At 43.1% G+C, this 18,056-nt stretch overlaps 1 protein-coding gene across 1 annotated transcript in view; it reads right to left on the bottom strand.

Annotated features, from left to right (window-relative positions):
- Positions 1–3,390: 3,390 nt before the first annotated feature.
- LOC138365561 (tripartite motif-containing protein 5-like) overlaps positions 3,391–18,056 on the bottom strand; it is a 52,034-nt gene continuing 37,368 nt past the window's right edge. The window contains exons 3-4 of the mRNA XM_069326034.1: positions 3,650–4,351; positions 3,391–3,435 (exon numbers count right to left, since the gene is read on the bottom strand). Coding sequence (XP_069182135.1) covers positions 3,391–3,435; positions 3,650–4,351 — 747 coding nt within the window. The remainder of the gene's footprint in view (positions 3,436–3,649; positions 4,352–18,056) is intronic.

Raw genomic sequence — 18,056 nt, forward strand, 5'->3', positions numbered from 1 at the left:
CTATAGCTCCAGCCCTCCCCCCCCCCCCCCCCGTCTACTGGCAGGGGGGGATGGTGCTGGATCTGTAGCCCCAGCCCCTTTCTACTGGCAGAGGTTTGGTGCTGGACCTGTAGCTCCAGCCTCCCCTCTCTTGGCAGGGGGTTGGTGCTGGACCTGTAGCTACAGCCCCCCTCTAATGGTAGGGGCTTGGTCCTGGACCTGTAGCTCTAGCCCCCCCCCCCTCTACTGGCAGGGGGTTGATTCTGGGCCTGTAGCTCCAGCCCACCACTATACTGGCAGGGGGTTGGTGTGGGAAATGTAGCTCCAGCCCCCTCCTCTACTGGCAGGAGGTTGGTGCTAGACCTGTACCTTCAGCCCCCCTCTACTGGCAGGGGGTTGGTTCTGGACCTGTAGCTCCAGCCCACCTCTACTGTCAGGGGGCTGGTGCTGGACCTAAAGCTCCAGCCCCTCTCTACTGGCAGGGGGTTGGTTCTGGATCTGTAGCTTTAGCCCACCTCTACTGCATGTCAAGGATTTGGGAATAATGATGTCCGACGATGTAACGTTTAGGGAGCATAACCAAGCAAATATCGCATCAGCCAGAAAAATGATCGGATGGATTACGAGAACTTTCAAATCCAGGGATCCCATCACAATGGTTGTACTCTTCAAGTCACTTGTGTTGTTCCGTCTCGAGTACTGTTCAGTACTCAGTCCCCCCGTTTAGAGCAGGAGAGATTGCTGAAATAGAGGGAATACTGAGAACATATACGGCACGCATAGACCAGATAAAACACCTAAATTATTGGGATCGTCTCAAAGCTCTTTAAATGTACTCTCTAGAAAGGAGACGAGAGAGATACCAAGTAATATACACATTGAAAATACTGAAGGGTCAGGTCCAAAATGTACACAGTAAAATAACAACGTACTGGATTGAACGATATAGAAGAAAATGCATGATTGAACCAGTGAAGAGCAGGGGTGCCATAGGCACAATCAGAGAGCACTGTATAAACATCAGAGGTCAGCGCTTGTTCAACGTCCTCCCAGGGACTATAAGAAATATTGCCGGAACAACCGTGGACATCTTCAAGAGAAAACTGGACGGTTTTCTAAAAGAAGTTCCGGGTCAGCCGGGCTGTGGTGGGTATGTGGCCCTGCGGGCCGCTCCAAGCAACAGCCTGGTGGACCAGACTCTCACAAGTCGAGCCTGGCCTCGGGCCGGGCTTGGGGAGTAGAAGAACTCCCAGAACTCCATCAACCAGGTACTGGCAGGGGGTTGGTGCTGGACCGCTGGACCTGTAGCTCCAGCCTCACTGTACTGGCAGGGGGTTGGTGCTGGACCTGTAGCTTCAGCCCCCCTCTACTGGCAGGAGGTTGGTGCTGGACCTGTAGCTTCAGCCCCCACCTACTGGCAGGGGGGTTGGTGCTGGACCTGTAGCTTCAGCCCCCACCTACTGGCAGGAGGGTTGGTGCTGGACCTGTATCTCCAGCCCTCCCTGTACTGGCAGGGGGTTGGTGTTGGACCTGTAATTCCAGCCCCCCTCTACTGGCAGGGAAGTTTATGCTGGCATTGTCTGGGCGTTTGTTGGCAGTTCTAAGGCTTCAGTCTCTTCGAACCCATCAGTGGTCTGTTTTGGTTCACTGTCTTCCTGAATGCTTTCCCGGTTGGTTGGTGTAGTGTCACCCACTCTTTGTGCCTCTGTGAGGGGAGCCAGGATCCCGGGTTCAATAGAGGATCACAGGTTCAATCACCATGCAGGACAGAAATGGTTCACATGCTTCCTTTCACCTGTTAGGTCTGTTCACCTACCAGTAAATATTTATCCCAGGGGTAGGAAACTATTGTAAATTATAAGTCATGGAAAGTCAGTAGTTGACCTTGGGGAACCTCGATAAACCTAAGAACAGGCTTCCTCTCCACAAAATGCAACTCAATATCTTGTGATATGACCTATGAGAGAAAATAAAAAACTTACTGTTAACTGCTTCTGGGGGATCTGTCCAGTGATTTCTTGAACTTAATTCATGATGCTGGAGGCTGAGTCTCCCAGGTGTACGGGGTCAGCTGTGGCACCTGTCTCTGTGGTCATCATCTCCAGGGCCTCCCTGATGGTCTCCTGCACCTGCCATTACCAACACAAACATTAATGGTGGAGGCTGAGTCTCCCAGGTGTATGGGGTCAGCTGTGGCACCTGTCGCTGTGGTCATCATCTCCAGGGCCTCCCTGATGGGTCTCCTGCACCTGTCATTACCAACACAAACATTAATGGTGGAGGCTGAGTCTCCCAGGTGTACGGGGTCAGCTGTGGCACCTGTCTCTGTGGTCATCATCTCCAGGGCCTCCCTGATGGTCTCCTGCACCTGCCATTACCAACACAAACATTAATGTTGAACCTGGACTATAATGAAGCATCAGGCACTGAGTAAAGTAACTGGACTATAATGAAGCATCAGGCTCTCAGTAAAGTAACTGGACTATAATGAACCATCAGGCTCTGAGTAAAGTAACTGGACTATAATGAACCATCAGGCTCTGAGTAAAGTAACTGGACTATAATGAAGCATTAGGCTCTGAATAAAGTAACTGGACTATAATGAAGCATCAGGCACTGAGTAAAGTAACTGGACTATAATGAAGCATCAGGCTCTGAGTAAAGTAACTGGACTATAATGAAGCATTAGGCTCTGAATAAAGTAACTGGACTATAATGAAGCATCAGGCACTGAGTAAAGTAACTGGACTATAATGAAGCATCAGGCTCTGAGTAAAGTAACTGGACTATAATGAAGCATCAGGCTCTGATGTTTCGGTCTGTCCTGGACCATTCTCAAGTCGATCGACTTGAGAATGGTCCAGGATGGACCGAAACGTCGTCGTCCCTTCAACTTCTAGTGTGTGGTCTGGTCAACATACTTCAGCCACGTTATTGTGACTCATCGCCTGCATCAGGCTCTGAGTAAAGTAACTGGACTATAATGAAGCATCAGGCACTGAGTAAAGTAACTGGACTATAATGAACCATCAGGCTCTGAGTAAAGTAACTGGACTATAATGAAGCATTAGGCTCTGAATAAAGTAACTGGACTATAATGAAGCATCAGGCACTGAGTAAAGTAACTGGAGTATAATGAAGCATCAGGCTCTGAGTAAAGTAACTGGACTATAATGAAGCATCAGGCTCTGATGTTTCGGTCCGTCCTGGACCATTCTCAAGTCGATCGACTTGAGAATGGTCCAGGATGGACCGAAACGTCGTCGTCCCTTCAACTTCTAGTGTGTGGTCTGGTCAACATACTTCAGCCACGTTATTGTGACTCATCGCCTGCATCAGGCTCTGAGTAAAGTAACTGGACTATAATGAAGCATTAGGCTCTGAATAAAGTAACTGGACTATAATGAAGCATCAGGCTCTTAGTAAAGCAACTGGACTATAATGAAGCATCAGGCTCTGAGTAAAATAATTTCACAATATAAGTAATGGTGTTTCTCTACACTGACCACAGTGTAGAGAAACACCAAGATGACAGTTGACTTTATTAATACAAATGTTTCCTATATATAAAGTCAACTCTTATCTTGATGTGTCTCCAAGTCAAAAGTATTTATATAGAGGCAATACTACACTCAGTTGTGTGAGAACAATGTGACCTTCAGTAGTGTACCTTCACTGAGGTGTGGACAGTCTTGACATCTGGGAAGAGTTCCTGGCACTTCCGGAGCCAATCTTCTATCTTCATGCTGCACCCATCAGCTGTGTCTATGGTTGTGCCAACCTCCTGTGGAGTGTTGACTGTGCCGAGGCTCCCCAACATGGCCTGCAGCTGAGTCTTCCCTTCCTCTCCTTGTGTTGTCATATCCACCACACTGGTATCCTCCAGTTCCAAGAGTTTCATTGCTGACTTATTCTGCTCTACCAGAGCATAGAGTCTGTCCTGGAGCTGGAGGTGATGAGTCTTCCAGTCCCCCAGCTGCCCCCGGTACTCCCCCAGCTGGGACAGTACCTCTTCACAGCTAATAATGAGGCGGCTGATGCTGCTCATCTGCTCCTGCACCATGGAGCGTAATGTCTTACTGATGCCTTTGGCAGGACCTTCATAGGGTTTTGCTGGCACTACTTCCTCAGTTGTTAGTTGGATATTTTTGAGTTTCCTAACTAAAGCCTCCACAGCATAGTTAATTGGGAACTGAGTAGAGGCTGTGGCAGCGTGCTCGGCACGGCAGCTGGGGCAGGTCAGCTGACCATTCTTGATAGCATTGTCAATACACTGGGAGCAGAATGTGTGGCCACATGGCAGTGTGCGAGGTCGTAGCCGATTTTCGGCATAATCGTTAAAACACACTGAACATTCCTCTGGCTTGTTATCCTGTGGAAAAGAATATTTAGTTTGCTAGATGTATTTACAACTAAAACTAATATTACAGTACTTTATTTACTAATACAAATTACATAATATTGTTATACATTCTTTGCATTAACTATTTCAGAGCAGGGTTAATATTACTGACAGATTAACACATTCACAGCAAGGCCAATATTTTTTATAAACATATCCTGGAGTATGGGATAATATATTTGGTAACATATTGCAGCAGCAGGGCTCTTTGTAAGCCATACCTGAGAGTACAGATTAACAAAACCCGTCCTTACTTTATTATGAATAATGGAAGTAAATGTATGTATCGTAAGTGATAATGGGGGAAGGATCAAGTATTCTTAGTCTAAGTTGGACAATAAGTGCACTGTGGGTTACATCTTAACACATGGGTTTTATTGAACAACTCTGGATTATTTTACACTTACTATGGGAACACACAATTACGTTACGGGACTGTCGAAATATCGTAAGTAGAAGCGATTTTTCCCATAAGAAATAAAGGGAATTGAATTAATCCGCTCCCCACCCTCCAAAATATTAACATACAAATACATTTTATACTGAATACAATGTTTTTTTCTAACTACAATACAGTACCAAAGTGTCTCTTACCTTTATGGCTCTTGATGGCGTATGGAAGATGGTGATAAGGGGGGGAGGAAGAGAGTTGTTCCTGTTTGGAAGGGGAGTCCCCTTCCATTATCACATCAGGCAGTGATGTTTTCTCTGGGGTACTCTCTTTCCTACGTTTTGTCTGAATACCACTAGGACCTGGTTATGATTCAGTGCTTGTTTGTCTCACTACAAATTTGTCAAGAGGCATTTGTTGTTCCCTTAATTTTAACATTTGTCTGTAATGATGCATCAGTGTCATTGAATAGGTTAAGGCAACGACCTACTGCAGCTTGATTTGGGCGAGTCGTTTCAACAAAGGTTTGCAATTCTTCCCATGCTGCACACATTTTCTTAATTGTTGAGGAAGAGACATTCTGTACTCTTGTATCTGTTATATGCTCATCCTTACATGGGTTTTCATATGTTGAGCCTTACCACTGACTTTCCTGGGACTCATGGCAAGGTATATAATAATTACTTTAATGTTCAAAATGCAAAAAATCACCACAAAAGCGGAATTTCTTATAGGCGCGATCGTCACTAAGCAGGCAGCTGTAGTAAACTGAGGCAGGTCGGCCGCGTGACTGGGAACCACTCGCTCTGTCGACCCGAACGTGTACCAACAAATATCATAAGTCGACGACACCATCAGATGTCGAGTCGCATTTTTCGATGAAATTCACATCGTAACTCGAAATTATCGCAAGTAGGGGCAATCGTATGTCGAGGTGCCACTGTATATTTTATATATATATATATATATATATATATATATATATATATATATATATATATATATATATATATATATATATATATATATATATATATATATATAGCGGGCGGAGTGTATCGTGATCTGGCCTGTACTCCTCTTGACATACCAGAAAACATTCTAAGGAAACTACTCCAAGCTTGTACTAAAGAGGCATCCTTCTTGAGCCTGGATGGGCACATGTATAAGCAAGTAGATGGGGTCGCCATGGGTTCTCCCCTAGGTGTTCTGTTTGCAAACTTCTACATGGGTACCATCGAACAAAAGGTCTTCGTCGACATGAACTTGAAACCGGCCATATACTGCAGGTATGTTGACGACATTTTTACTCAGGTACCTGAGGTCAGACATCTGCAGGAGCTGAAGGAGGCATTTGAGCGGAATTCTGTGTTGCATTTCACCTACGAGATGGAGAAGGATGGGAAGCTGCCCTTTCTAGATGTAACAGTCATGGAAAGGAGCGGAGGTTTCCACACTGCAGTCTACACTAGAGAAACAAACATAGGAATGTGCCTCAATGCCAATAGTGACTGCCCAGACAGGTACAAGAGAAGTGTTGTTAACGCTTATGTCGACCGTGCTCTCAGCCACAGCTCAGGATGGAAGCAAGTCGATGAAGAACTTCGTAGGGTAAGGCAGGTCCTAGTCAACAATGGCTTCTCCAATGGTTTCATTGAAGACATCATAAGAAGGAAGGTGAAATGCCATGCAACCTCTGAAGAGACAACTAACACAACACCTGTACCCCCTATTAGACTATTTTACAGGAACTTCTTTTCCACAGCTCATAAAACGCAGGAAAGGGTCCTGAAAGATATTGTTAATAGAAACATTACCCCTACAGACAAAAATCAGAAGATACAATTGACGATTTACTATAAAACCAAGAAAACTGCCAACCTACTCATGAGAAACTCTCCAGACACAAAGCAGAACGCTTTGAAAGAGACCAATGTCGTCTATGCCTTCAAATGCCCACTTAGGGACTGTAAGCCTCAAAGAACTCAGTATATAGGCAAGACAACAACATCTCTTTCCTGGCGATTAACGATACATAAGCAACAGGGCTCCATTAAGGAACATATAATCTCTTCCCACAACCATACCATCACCAGAGAAGTCTTAACAAAAAACACGGAAATCATCGATAGATACACCGATAGCAGGCAGCTTGATATCTGCGAGGCACTACACATTAAGAAGTCAAGACCAGCAATCAACAGCCAATTAATGCACAACTATATTCTACCCACTTCAAGACTCCGCACCAATATAGAAGCATCAAGAAATATGGGCCAATAGGCCGTTTGCATTTACTTCCATTCTTCCCCTTTAACTTTACCCAATATTTCGTGTTCTATCTTGTGTTGAAAGTTTGTTTTCACCTCATCCAAAACTGTTGTAACATATCACCTCACCCAAATGCAGGTATATAAAATGAAAAGCCATTTGAATTATAGCATAGTAAGAAATCTGTTTAGTGTTTGCAGGTTATAGTTGTGTGCGTGTAAACTAAAGTCTTTGAAAATGTAATAAGTTATTACGAAACGCGTTTAAGTGTGGCATCAGACTAGAAATAAAAATGAATTTTGGAGAACTGATTTTTCAATTACCATCGACAGTGAAAAGAAACATAAGAAATATTGAGAAAATTTGTGTTAGAATTATTAATCTTATTTTTTCGGTCATATTTAACAATATATGTCTACAGGAAAGAATGCTACCAAAATATACAAATATATATATATATATATATATATATATATATATATATATATATATATATATATATATATATATGCGAACAAGCCTGAATGGTCCCCAGGACAATATGCAACTGAAAACTCACACCCCAGAAGTGACTCGAACCCATACTCCCAGATGCCACGCAACTGGTATGTACAAGACGCCTTAATCCACTTGACCATCACGACCGGACATAATGAGGTGATAGCCGAGGCTATTTGAACCACCCCACCGCCGGCACTCGGATAGTAATCTTGGGCATAGCATTTTACCAAATCACCTCATTCTTTGGGGCACACGTGAGGAACACAAATGCGAACAAGCCTGAATGGTCCCCAGGACAATATGCAACTGAAAACTCACACCCCAGAAGTGACTCGAACCCATACTCCCAGATGCCACGCAACTGGTATGTACAAGACGCCTTAATCCACTTGACCATCACGACCGGACATAATGAGGTGATAGCCGAGGCTATTTGAACCACCCCACCGCCGGCACTCGGATAGTAATCTTGGGCATAGCATTTTACCAAATCACCTCATTCTTTGAGGCACACGTGAGGAACACAAATGCGAACAAGCCTGAATGGTCCCCAGGACAATATGCAACTGAAAACTCACACCCCAGAAGTGACTCGAACCCATACTCCCAGATGCCACGCAACTGGTATGTACAAGACGCCTTAATCCACTTGACCATCACGACCGGACATAATGAGGTGATAGCCGAGGCTATTTGAACCACCCCACCGCCGGCACTCGGATAGTAATCTTGGGCATAGCATTTTACCAAATCACCTCATTCTTTGGGGCACACGTGAGGAACACAAATGCGAACAAGCCTGAATGGTCCCCAGGACAATATGCAACTGAAAACTCACACCCCAGAAGTGACTCGAACCCATACTCCCAGATGCCACGCAACTGGTATGTACAAGACGCCTTAATCCACTTGACCATCACGACCGGACATAATGAGGTGATAGCCGAGGCTATTTGAACCACCCCACCGCCGGCACTCGGATAGTAATCTTGGGCATAGCATTTTACCAAATCACCTCATTCTTTGGGGCACACGTGAGGAACACAAATGCGAACAAGCCTGAATGGTCCCCAGGACAATATGCAACTGAAAACTCACAACCCAGAAGTGACTCGAACCCATATAGTTTTATGTCCGGTCGTGATGGTCAAGTGGATTAAGGCGTCTTGTACATACCAGTTGCGTGGCATCTGGGAGTATGGGTTCGAGTCACTTCTGGGGTGTGAGTTTTCAGTTGCATATTGTCCTGGGGACCATTCAGGCTTGTTCGCATTTGTGTTCCTCACGTGTGCCCCAAAGAATGAGGTGATTTGGTAAAATGCTATGCCTGTCGGAAAATCCGACACCATTTTATATCATACAGATAATAGCTGTATTACCAACAAGTTACCCATAGAAAACGTAACTTGTAGTGGAATTACCATCTAAAGAAAACGGGATATCATCACCACACACTATTATAATTCACCACCTATTATGGTGGGAATTGTTCTTAAATACATTAGTCTTTGGACTTTACCATCATAAAAACATCTTATATAAATTAACTTAATTATCAATATTAAAGTAGAGTAAATGTGACCCTTCTATCACTTTCTGAAATCTGGACAAAGTAGGCCAGGAGTGAGGGGAAGGAGGGCAGCCATTGTTGTGTCACCTCCGAGACGTGTGGAGCAAATTCGGCTCCTATCATTCTGGACAATGTCGGCCAGTAACGTCAATAATATGGAGTGTTAAACAGCCATTGTTTATTAAGACCAGAGGCTCACACGGGAGTAAATTCGGCTCCTGTTAATTTACTTGGACGTAGTGTTATGGAAACCAAAGGTGTACCATTTTTCAACACGCTGTCTACATATCAAGTTAAGTGTCTATCCGAAATCCGTTTATCATTCATTTATGGCCATTAATGTCAGGATATAGGGTGACCCGGTTAGATCACGTGGAAGCCTCAAACTAAAGGTAATTAAGCCAGGTCTTCAATGTTCCATGTACTGTATAGTGTTTTCTCTGATATATCTTGTCATATATAGGATTCTGGCTTCACAGCTAGCGCACTTTTGACAGGTCAAGACGAGGAAGGAAGATATGTGCACCAGTTACTGGGTGATATGGAAGCTACCTCAAAGAGGATAATTTGGTGTCTACACCCTAGTTATACCTGGTGGACTAACCTGCTGTACTATAAGATAAGGAACCTCTTCAATGTATGTAGTTAATTTTGTAGTTTGATTGGCTGCATATATATATAAACTATTAAACCCCCCCCTAATGTGTAGAGGATCGATTTGTGAGATTATAAGATTATTGCAGAAATACAGTCCACTTAACATTATACAAATTGCTATCGAAGTATATAAATTAACGTAAATATAAATTCATATAAATTAAATAAATATAAATCTCACAGGTCGGTTCCCACAATGCCCAAGATTACTATCCGAGTGCCGGCGGTGGGGTGGTTCAAATAGCCTCGGCTATCACCTCATTATGTCCGGTCGTGATGGTCAAGTGGATTAAGGCGTCTTGTACATACCAGTTGCGTGGCATCTGGGAGTATGGGTTCGAGTCACTTCTGGGGTGTGAGTTTTCAGTTGCATATTGTCCTGGGGACCATTCAGGCTTGTTCGCATTTGTGTTCCTCACGTGTGCCCCAAAGAATGAGGTGATTTGGTAAAATGCTATGCCCAAGATTACTATCCGAGTGCCGGCGGTGGGGTGGTTCAAATAGCCTCGGCTATCACCTCATTATGTCCGGTCGTGATGGTCAAGTGGATTAAGGCGTCTTGTACATACCAGTTGCGTGGCATCTGGGAGTATGGGTTCGAGTCACTTCTGGGGTGTGAGTTTTCAGTTGCATATTGTCCTGGGGACCATTCAGGCTTGTTCGCATTTGTGTTCCTCACGTGTGCCCCAAAGAATGAGGTGATTTGGTAAAATGCTATGCCCAAGATTACTATCCGAGTGCCGGCGGTGGGGTGGTTCAAATAGCCTCGGCTATCACCTCATTATGTCCGGTCGTGATGGTCAAGTGGATTAAGGCGTCTTGTACATACCAGTTGCGTGGCATCTGGGAGTATGGGTTCGAGTCACTTCTGGGGTGTGAGTTTTCAGTTGCATATTGTCCTGGGGACCATTCAGGCTTGTTCGCATTTGTGTTCCTCACGTGTGCCCCAAAGAATGAGGTGATTTGGTAAAATGCTATGCCCAAGATTACTATCCGAGTGCCGGCGGTGGGGTGGTTCAAATAGCCTCGGCTATCACCTCATTATGTCCGGTCGTGATGGTCAAGTGGATTAAGGCGTCTTGTACATACCAGTTGCGTGGCATCTGGGAGTATGGGTTCGAGTCACTTCTGGGGTGTGAGTTTTCAGTTGCATATTGTCCTGGGGACCATTCAGGCTTGTTCGCATTTGTGTTCCTCACGGTTGCCCCAAAGAATGAGGTGATTTGGTAAAATGCTATGCCCAAGATTACTATCCGAGTGCCGGCGGTGGGGTGGTTCAAATAGCCTCGGCTATCACCTCATTATGTCCGGTCGTGATGGTCAAGTGGATTAAGGCGTCTTGTACATACCAGTTGCGTGGCATCTGGGAGTATGGGTTCGAGTCACTTCTGGGGTGTGAGTTTTCAGTTGCATATTGTCCTGAGAACCATTCAGGCTTGTTCGCATTTGTGTTCCTCACGGTTGCCCCAAAGAATGAGGTGATTTGGTAAAATGCTATGCCCAAGATTACTATCCGAGTGCCGGCGGTGGGGTGGTTCAAATAGCCTCGGCTATCACCTCATTATGTCCGGTCGTGATGGTCAAGTGGATTAAGGCGTCTTGTACATACCAGTTGCGTGGCATCTGGGAGTATGGGTTCGAGTCACTTCTGGGGTGTGAGTTTTCAGTTTATATATATATATATATATATATATATATATATATATATATATATTATATATATATATATATATATATATATATATATATATATATATATTAGTATATTTTGGTAGCAGTCTTTCCTGTAGACATATATTATTAAATATGACTGAAAAAGTAAGATTAATAATTCTAACACGAATTTTCTCTATCTTTCTTACATTTCTTTTTCACTGTTGATGGTAATTCAAAGATCAATTCTCCAAAATTCATTTTTATTTCTAGTCTGACGCGACACTTGAGCGCGTTTCGTAAAACTTATTACATTTTCAAAGACTTTAGTATACAAACACACAACTGAAACTGAATAGAGCTTACACATCTTCGAGGTTTATATCTACATTTGGGTGAGGTGGATGAGGTGAAAAAACGAACTTTCAACAATGGGTATTAAATTCCAACACAAGACAGAACACGAAACAATGGGTATTAAATTCAAACACAAGACAGAACACAAAACAATGGGTATTGAATGGAAGTAATTGTAGAAAGCCTATTGATCCATATTTCTTGATGCTTCTATATTGGAGCGGAGTCTTGAAGTGGGTAGAATATAGTTGTGCATTAATTGGCTGTTGATTGCTGGTGTTAACTTCTTGATGTGTAGTGCTTCGCAGACGTCAAGCCGCCTGCTATCGCTGTATCTATCGATGATTATCAAACAACTATCTAACAACACAGAAATCATCGATAGATACAGCGATAGCAGGCGGCTTGACATGTGTACGCCCTGAGTAACATGTCCCACTGTGCGCATGAAGTATATATACGCCATAGGGTGCCAGGCCCGATTCAAATGGGCCGCGGCTACACGGGGTTCACAGTAACGTCCTCATGGCTCTTGTAAACAGACGCCATTTTTTAAAAAAATCGTGGGCAATATTCTCAGGTGTAAGAGGCACAGTACTGTTGGAGCAACCAAGGCTGGCACACGCAGCATGAGCGAACAGCATTGCTGTTCAGCTTGTGACCACAGCATCGCCGAAAAATGTCAAAATATATAATTGTTATTATTTAGCGATGACAATATTACAGATGACCCATGACTGTGATATAAATAACCAGGGTTGTGATAATAGCAGGATTGTTGTAATAATTAGCGCTGTGGGAGGAGTAATGCTGAGAGACGGAGGGAGACAGCATCGTTTACTGACTGTGTGGCCACCTGTTATTGTTTGCATTCACCATACCAGGTCAGTGGTTCTCTATGGTGAACACAAATGTAGATACTTATATATAATGTGTGTATTAGTGTAATAACAGCAAAAGGATTATGCTGGGAGGAGCCATATGGGTGACGTAGGTGACGTCGTCTGCACAATTTGTCTAGCTGTTTAGAGGGTGGCCACTATGCTCTTTGGGCGCACTACAAGCTTAGGTGTACAGTTACGGTGCATAAAACATGTAGATACTTATATATAATATGTGTATATAGGGTAATAACACTGCAAACAGTATTGTTGGGGGAGAAAGTTTAGTGCGTGTGACCTTGAATGAGTGAGGGAGCCGCCAGCCGCCATCTGTGTATAGCGACGACTCTTAGTGCCTGAACTAACTATATCAGCTTAGCTTTACAGTTGTGGTGAACAAAATATATACATAATTATATATAACGTCTGTATATAGTGTAATAACACCACAAATGGTATTGTTGGGGGAAGAAAGTTTAGTGCGTGTGTTGAGGGAGTAGCAGCGAGTGGCTGGCTGGTGTGTGGTGGTAACTCTTCGTTGCTTTTCGACTCTCAATACCAACTTAGTGGTTCGTTATGGTGACCAAAACATGCAGATACTTATATATAACCTGTGTATAGAGTGTAATAGCAGCAAAACTATTTGTTTATTGTTTTATAAACATAATTGAATCACTAATATGCACATCATACTTTTGAGTATAGCGATTATTCACCACTTTTATTACATAAATATATTACAATACACACTATTGAATAATATTACTGCAAAAAAACTAAGAAAAAATAAATCGAAGACATTGAAACAATTAGGTAATAATATCTTTGTGGCAACTCCTACCTGTCAGCGCGGGTGATGCTGACGGGTCTGACGACCGCGCTGTCAACGCCCACTTTTTGTCAGACTTCCTCGGTCAATTGCGCCCAAAATATGTCACCTACGATTTTTTTTTATTTTTCCCGTGCTCAGGGGACACAAATTAACATGTCTAGAAGACGAAAAAAAAATTTTGAATTCTATTTTTCTTGCGCACAGGGGTGTAAGTGTCCCCAGGACCCCTGAGCAGTGTAAGGGTTAAACAGCTTTGATTTTATACCTGCATTTGGGTGAGGTGATATGTTACAACAGTTTTGGATGAGGTGAAAACAAATTTTCAACACAAGACAGAACACGAAACAATGGGTATAATATTTTGTAAGTTAAAAGGAAGAATGTAAGTAACTGCAATGGGCCTATTGGCCCATATTTCTTGATGCTTCTATATTGGTGCGGAGTCTTGAAGTGGGTAGAATATAATTGTGCATTAATTGGCTGTTGATTGCTGGTATCGGCTTCTTAATGTGTAGTGCCTCGCAGATATCAGGCCGCCTGCTATCGCTGTATCTATCGATGATTTCTGTGTTTTTTGATAAGACTTCTCTGGTGATGGTCTGGTTGTGGGAAGAGATTATATGTTCCTTAATGGAGCCCTGTTGCTTATGCATCGTTAATGATGCATAAGCCATTCTATAGGTCATTGCTCCCCTTGCCTCTCTGAGGGGGCCAGGTTCTGGCCGTGGTCCCCGGTAGGCCCTAGAACTCCATACACATGACTGATGCCAAAGTCTGACATTAGCATATCAGCCTGGTAAAGCTCCGGGGAGCCTCCGGGTCTCACCCAGAAAATGGCGTTTCATTACATTCAACGCTGGTTTTTTCCAATATTTTGACTATAACACTTGTCAATGACACAGGTCTATATTTGATGGGATCTTTCCTGCTGCCACTGTTGTAGATTGCTGCTGCCTCTAATATCAACAGGGAATCTGAAATAGGTAGTACAATGAATATCAACCTTGTAGTGCAAACATTTGTTCTGTGTTAGCCTTTTTCCACACATCTGCTAGGACTCCTGTTCACGGGGATGCCTGAAAAAATCTGTTAAGTGGAATGCTGAGCTCAAGTGCACATTCTCTCAAAACCCATGGTGAAACTCCATCTGAACCAAATGCTTTGTTCTTACTTAGCTCCTTTGGCATTTTTTTCACTTTATATTCAGACACCTCTATGAAATGTGAGAAATCTTTAAAGAATTCGGATAAAGAAAGAGATCTAGAAGTGGTTCTAGATAAAAAGCTATCACCTGAGGACCACATAAAGAACATTGTGTGAAGAGCCAATGCTACACTTTCTAACTTCAGAATTGCTTTTAAATACATGGATGGCAAAATACTAAAGAAATTATTCACAACTATTGTCAGACCAAAACTGGAATATGCAGTGGTTGTATGGTGCCCATATCTTAAGCAGCACATCAACAAACTGGAAAAGGTGCAGAGACATGCAACTACTGTAATTTACTCGTGGAAAATAGTAGAGGGGCTGGTCCCAAATCTGCACACAGAAATAATATCATTTGAGACCGGAAGGTATGGCAGCATGTGTAGAATACCCCCGTTGAAGAGCAGAGGTTCAATAGGTACTCTGAGAGAACTCTGTCAACATCAGAGGCCTGATACTGTTCAACACGCTTCCACTAAATATAAGAGGCATAACTGGCCGATCCCTCACAATGTTCAAGAGAGAACTCAATAAGCACCTCCAAATGATACCTGATTAACCAGGCTGTGATTTATACGTCAGGCTGCGAGTAGCCACATTCAACAGCCTGGTTGACCAATCCAGAAACGAGGAGGCCTGGTCGACGACCGGGCAGCGGGGACGCTAAGCCCAGAAAACACCTCAAGGTAGCCTTAAGGCAAGGCTAAAAGTTTTGTGAAGAAATGTTTGCACTGCAAGGTTGATATTCACTATGTCACCTATTTCAAACTCCCAGTTGATATTAGAGGCAGCAGCAATACAGTTGCTTTTACAAGTTTCATTGTGTAGCCTAAGGCTTATCTTCATTGTATCTAGAGGCGGTTTACCTGCTTGATGGGGTTCTGGGAGTTGTTCTACTCCTACTTCTACTCTACTGGAAGTACTTGAGGAGTACTCTCTACTCCTCAAACTCTGACTTGTGAGAGTTTGGTCCACCAGGCTGTTGCTTGGAGCGGCCCACATACCCACCACAGCCAGGTTGGTCCAGCACTCCTTGGAGAAACCTATCTAGTTTGCTCTTGAAGATGTCCATGGTTGTCCCAGCAATATTTCTTATGCTTGCCAGGAGAATGTTGAACAACCGCGGACCACTGATGTTTATACAGTGTTCTCTGTGCCTACGGCACCCCTGCTCTTCACTGGTATTCATTGTGCATTTTCTTTCATATCATTCACTCCAGTATGTTGTTATTTTACAGTGTAGATTTGGAACATGGTCCCTCTAGTATTTTCCATATGTATATTATTTGATATCTCTCTCGTCGTCTTTCTAGTGAGTACATTTGGAGGGCTTTGAGACGATCCCAATAATTTAGGTGCTTTATCGGGTCTATGTATGCCGTATATGTTCTCTGTATTCCCTCTATTTCTGCAATCTCTCCTGCTCTGAAGGGTAAAGTGAGTACTGAGCAGTACTCATGACGTGACAACACAAGTGATTTGAAGAGCACAACCATTGTGATGGGATCCCTGGATTTGAAAGTTCTCGTAATCCATCATTTTTCTGGCTGACGCAATATTTGCTTGGTTATGCTCCCTAAACATTAGGTCGTTAGACATCATTATTCCCAAATTCTTTACATGGTGCTTACCTACTATGGGCAAATTTGATTGTGTTATGTACCCTGTATTATGTTTAACCCCTGTGTGGCTCCAGGCTATTTAGCATTTGTCACCCACAGGCGCATACAAAAAAAAATTATTTTTTCTTTTAAACCTGTTAATTTGTGTTCTCTGATCATGGGAAAAATAATAAAAAATATCGTAAGTGGCATATATTGCCCGCTATAGGGCGGGGAAGTCTGGCAAAAAACAGGGGCTGACTCAGCGTGCGTCCCAAGCGGTCTGTTGCTCGCCAGCTGTCAGGCAGGAGTGGCCACAAAGAGATAATTACCTAATTATTTCAATGTCTCTGATTGATTTTTCATAGTATTTTTGCTGTAATATTATTCAATAGTGTGTAGTGTGATATATTTATATAATAAAATGAGTGAATCATCGCTGTACTCAAAAATATGGTGTGCATATTGTTGATTCAATTATTATGTTCATCAAACAGTGAACAAATACTTTGTCGATTATTACACTATATACACAGGTTATATATAAGTATCTGCATGTTTTGTTCACCATAACGTACCATTAAGTCGCTAATATGAGTCAAAAAGCAACCAGGAGTGACCGCCACACACCAGCCAGCCACTCGCTGCCACCCACTCCCTCAACACCTCAGTCGCCCACATTCTCCTCCCACCATACTGTTTTTGCTTTTATTCACTATATACAGACGTTACATATAAGTATCTACATTCGTGTTCACCATAACGAACCACTAAGTTGGCATGCTGAGTGGCAGTGGCAACCAGTGGCAGCCCGCCTCTGGCTGCTACTTCCTCCCTCCCTCACCCACATTCTCCTCCCACAATACTGTTTTTGCTTTTATTCACTATATACAGATGTTATATGTAAGTATCTACATGTTTTGTTCACCACAACTGTACAACTAAGTTGATATAGTTAGTTCAGGCACTAAGAGACGTCGCTACACAGAGTCAGGTGACGGCTGCTTCCTTCACACATTCAAGGTCAGACGCACTAAAGTTTCACCCCCAACAATACTGTTTGTGGTGTTATTACCCTATATACAGACGTTTTAAACACTTTTATTATGTGTGATGTTAGTGCAACTGGCCTATAATTTTTTGCCAAGGCTTTACTCCCCCCCTTGTGCAACGGAGCTATATCTGCAGATTTAAGTGCTGCTGGTATCTCCCCTGTATCCAGGCTCTTTCTCCAAATTACGCTGAGTGCTCTCGCTACTGGTACTTTACATTTCTTTATGAATATTGAATTCCATGAGTCAGGCCCAGGAGCTGAGTGCATAGGCATATTGTCAATTTCTCTTTCAAAGTTTTCCGAGTTTGTGGTAATATCCGTTATATTATCTGCAGCTTGAATGTCATTCATAAAGAAACTGTCTGGGTCATCAACTTTCATGTTGTTTATTGGTGTGCTAAACATAGCCTCATACTGGCTTCTTAGAATTTCACTAATCTCTTTGTTGTCCTCTGTGTACGTACCTTCATTTGTAATTAACGGTCCAATACTGGTAGAGGTTTTTGATTTTGATTTTGCGTATGTGAAAAAATATTTCGGATTTTTCCTTATCTCTTTTGTATAGCTTTCTGTTCCAATTCCATTTCCTCAGACTCATATGATCGCTTCAACGTTTGTTCTATTTCTTCGATCTCCCTGCTTAGGCTTATTTTTCTTGCTTGTGATAGTTGTGTCTGCCGAAGCATTTCTGTTATTTT

This window comes from Procambarus clarkii, chromosome 17 (genome assembly GCF_040958095.1).
Source record: "Procambarus clarkii isolate CNS0578487 chromosome 17, FALCON_Pclarkii_2.0, whole genome shotgun sequence".
Taxonomy (NCBI): Eukaryota; Metazoa; Arthropoda; class Malacostraca; order Decapoda; family Cambaridae; genus Procambarus; species Procambarus clarkii.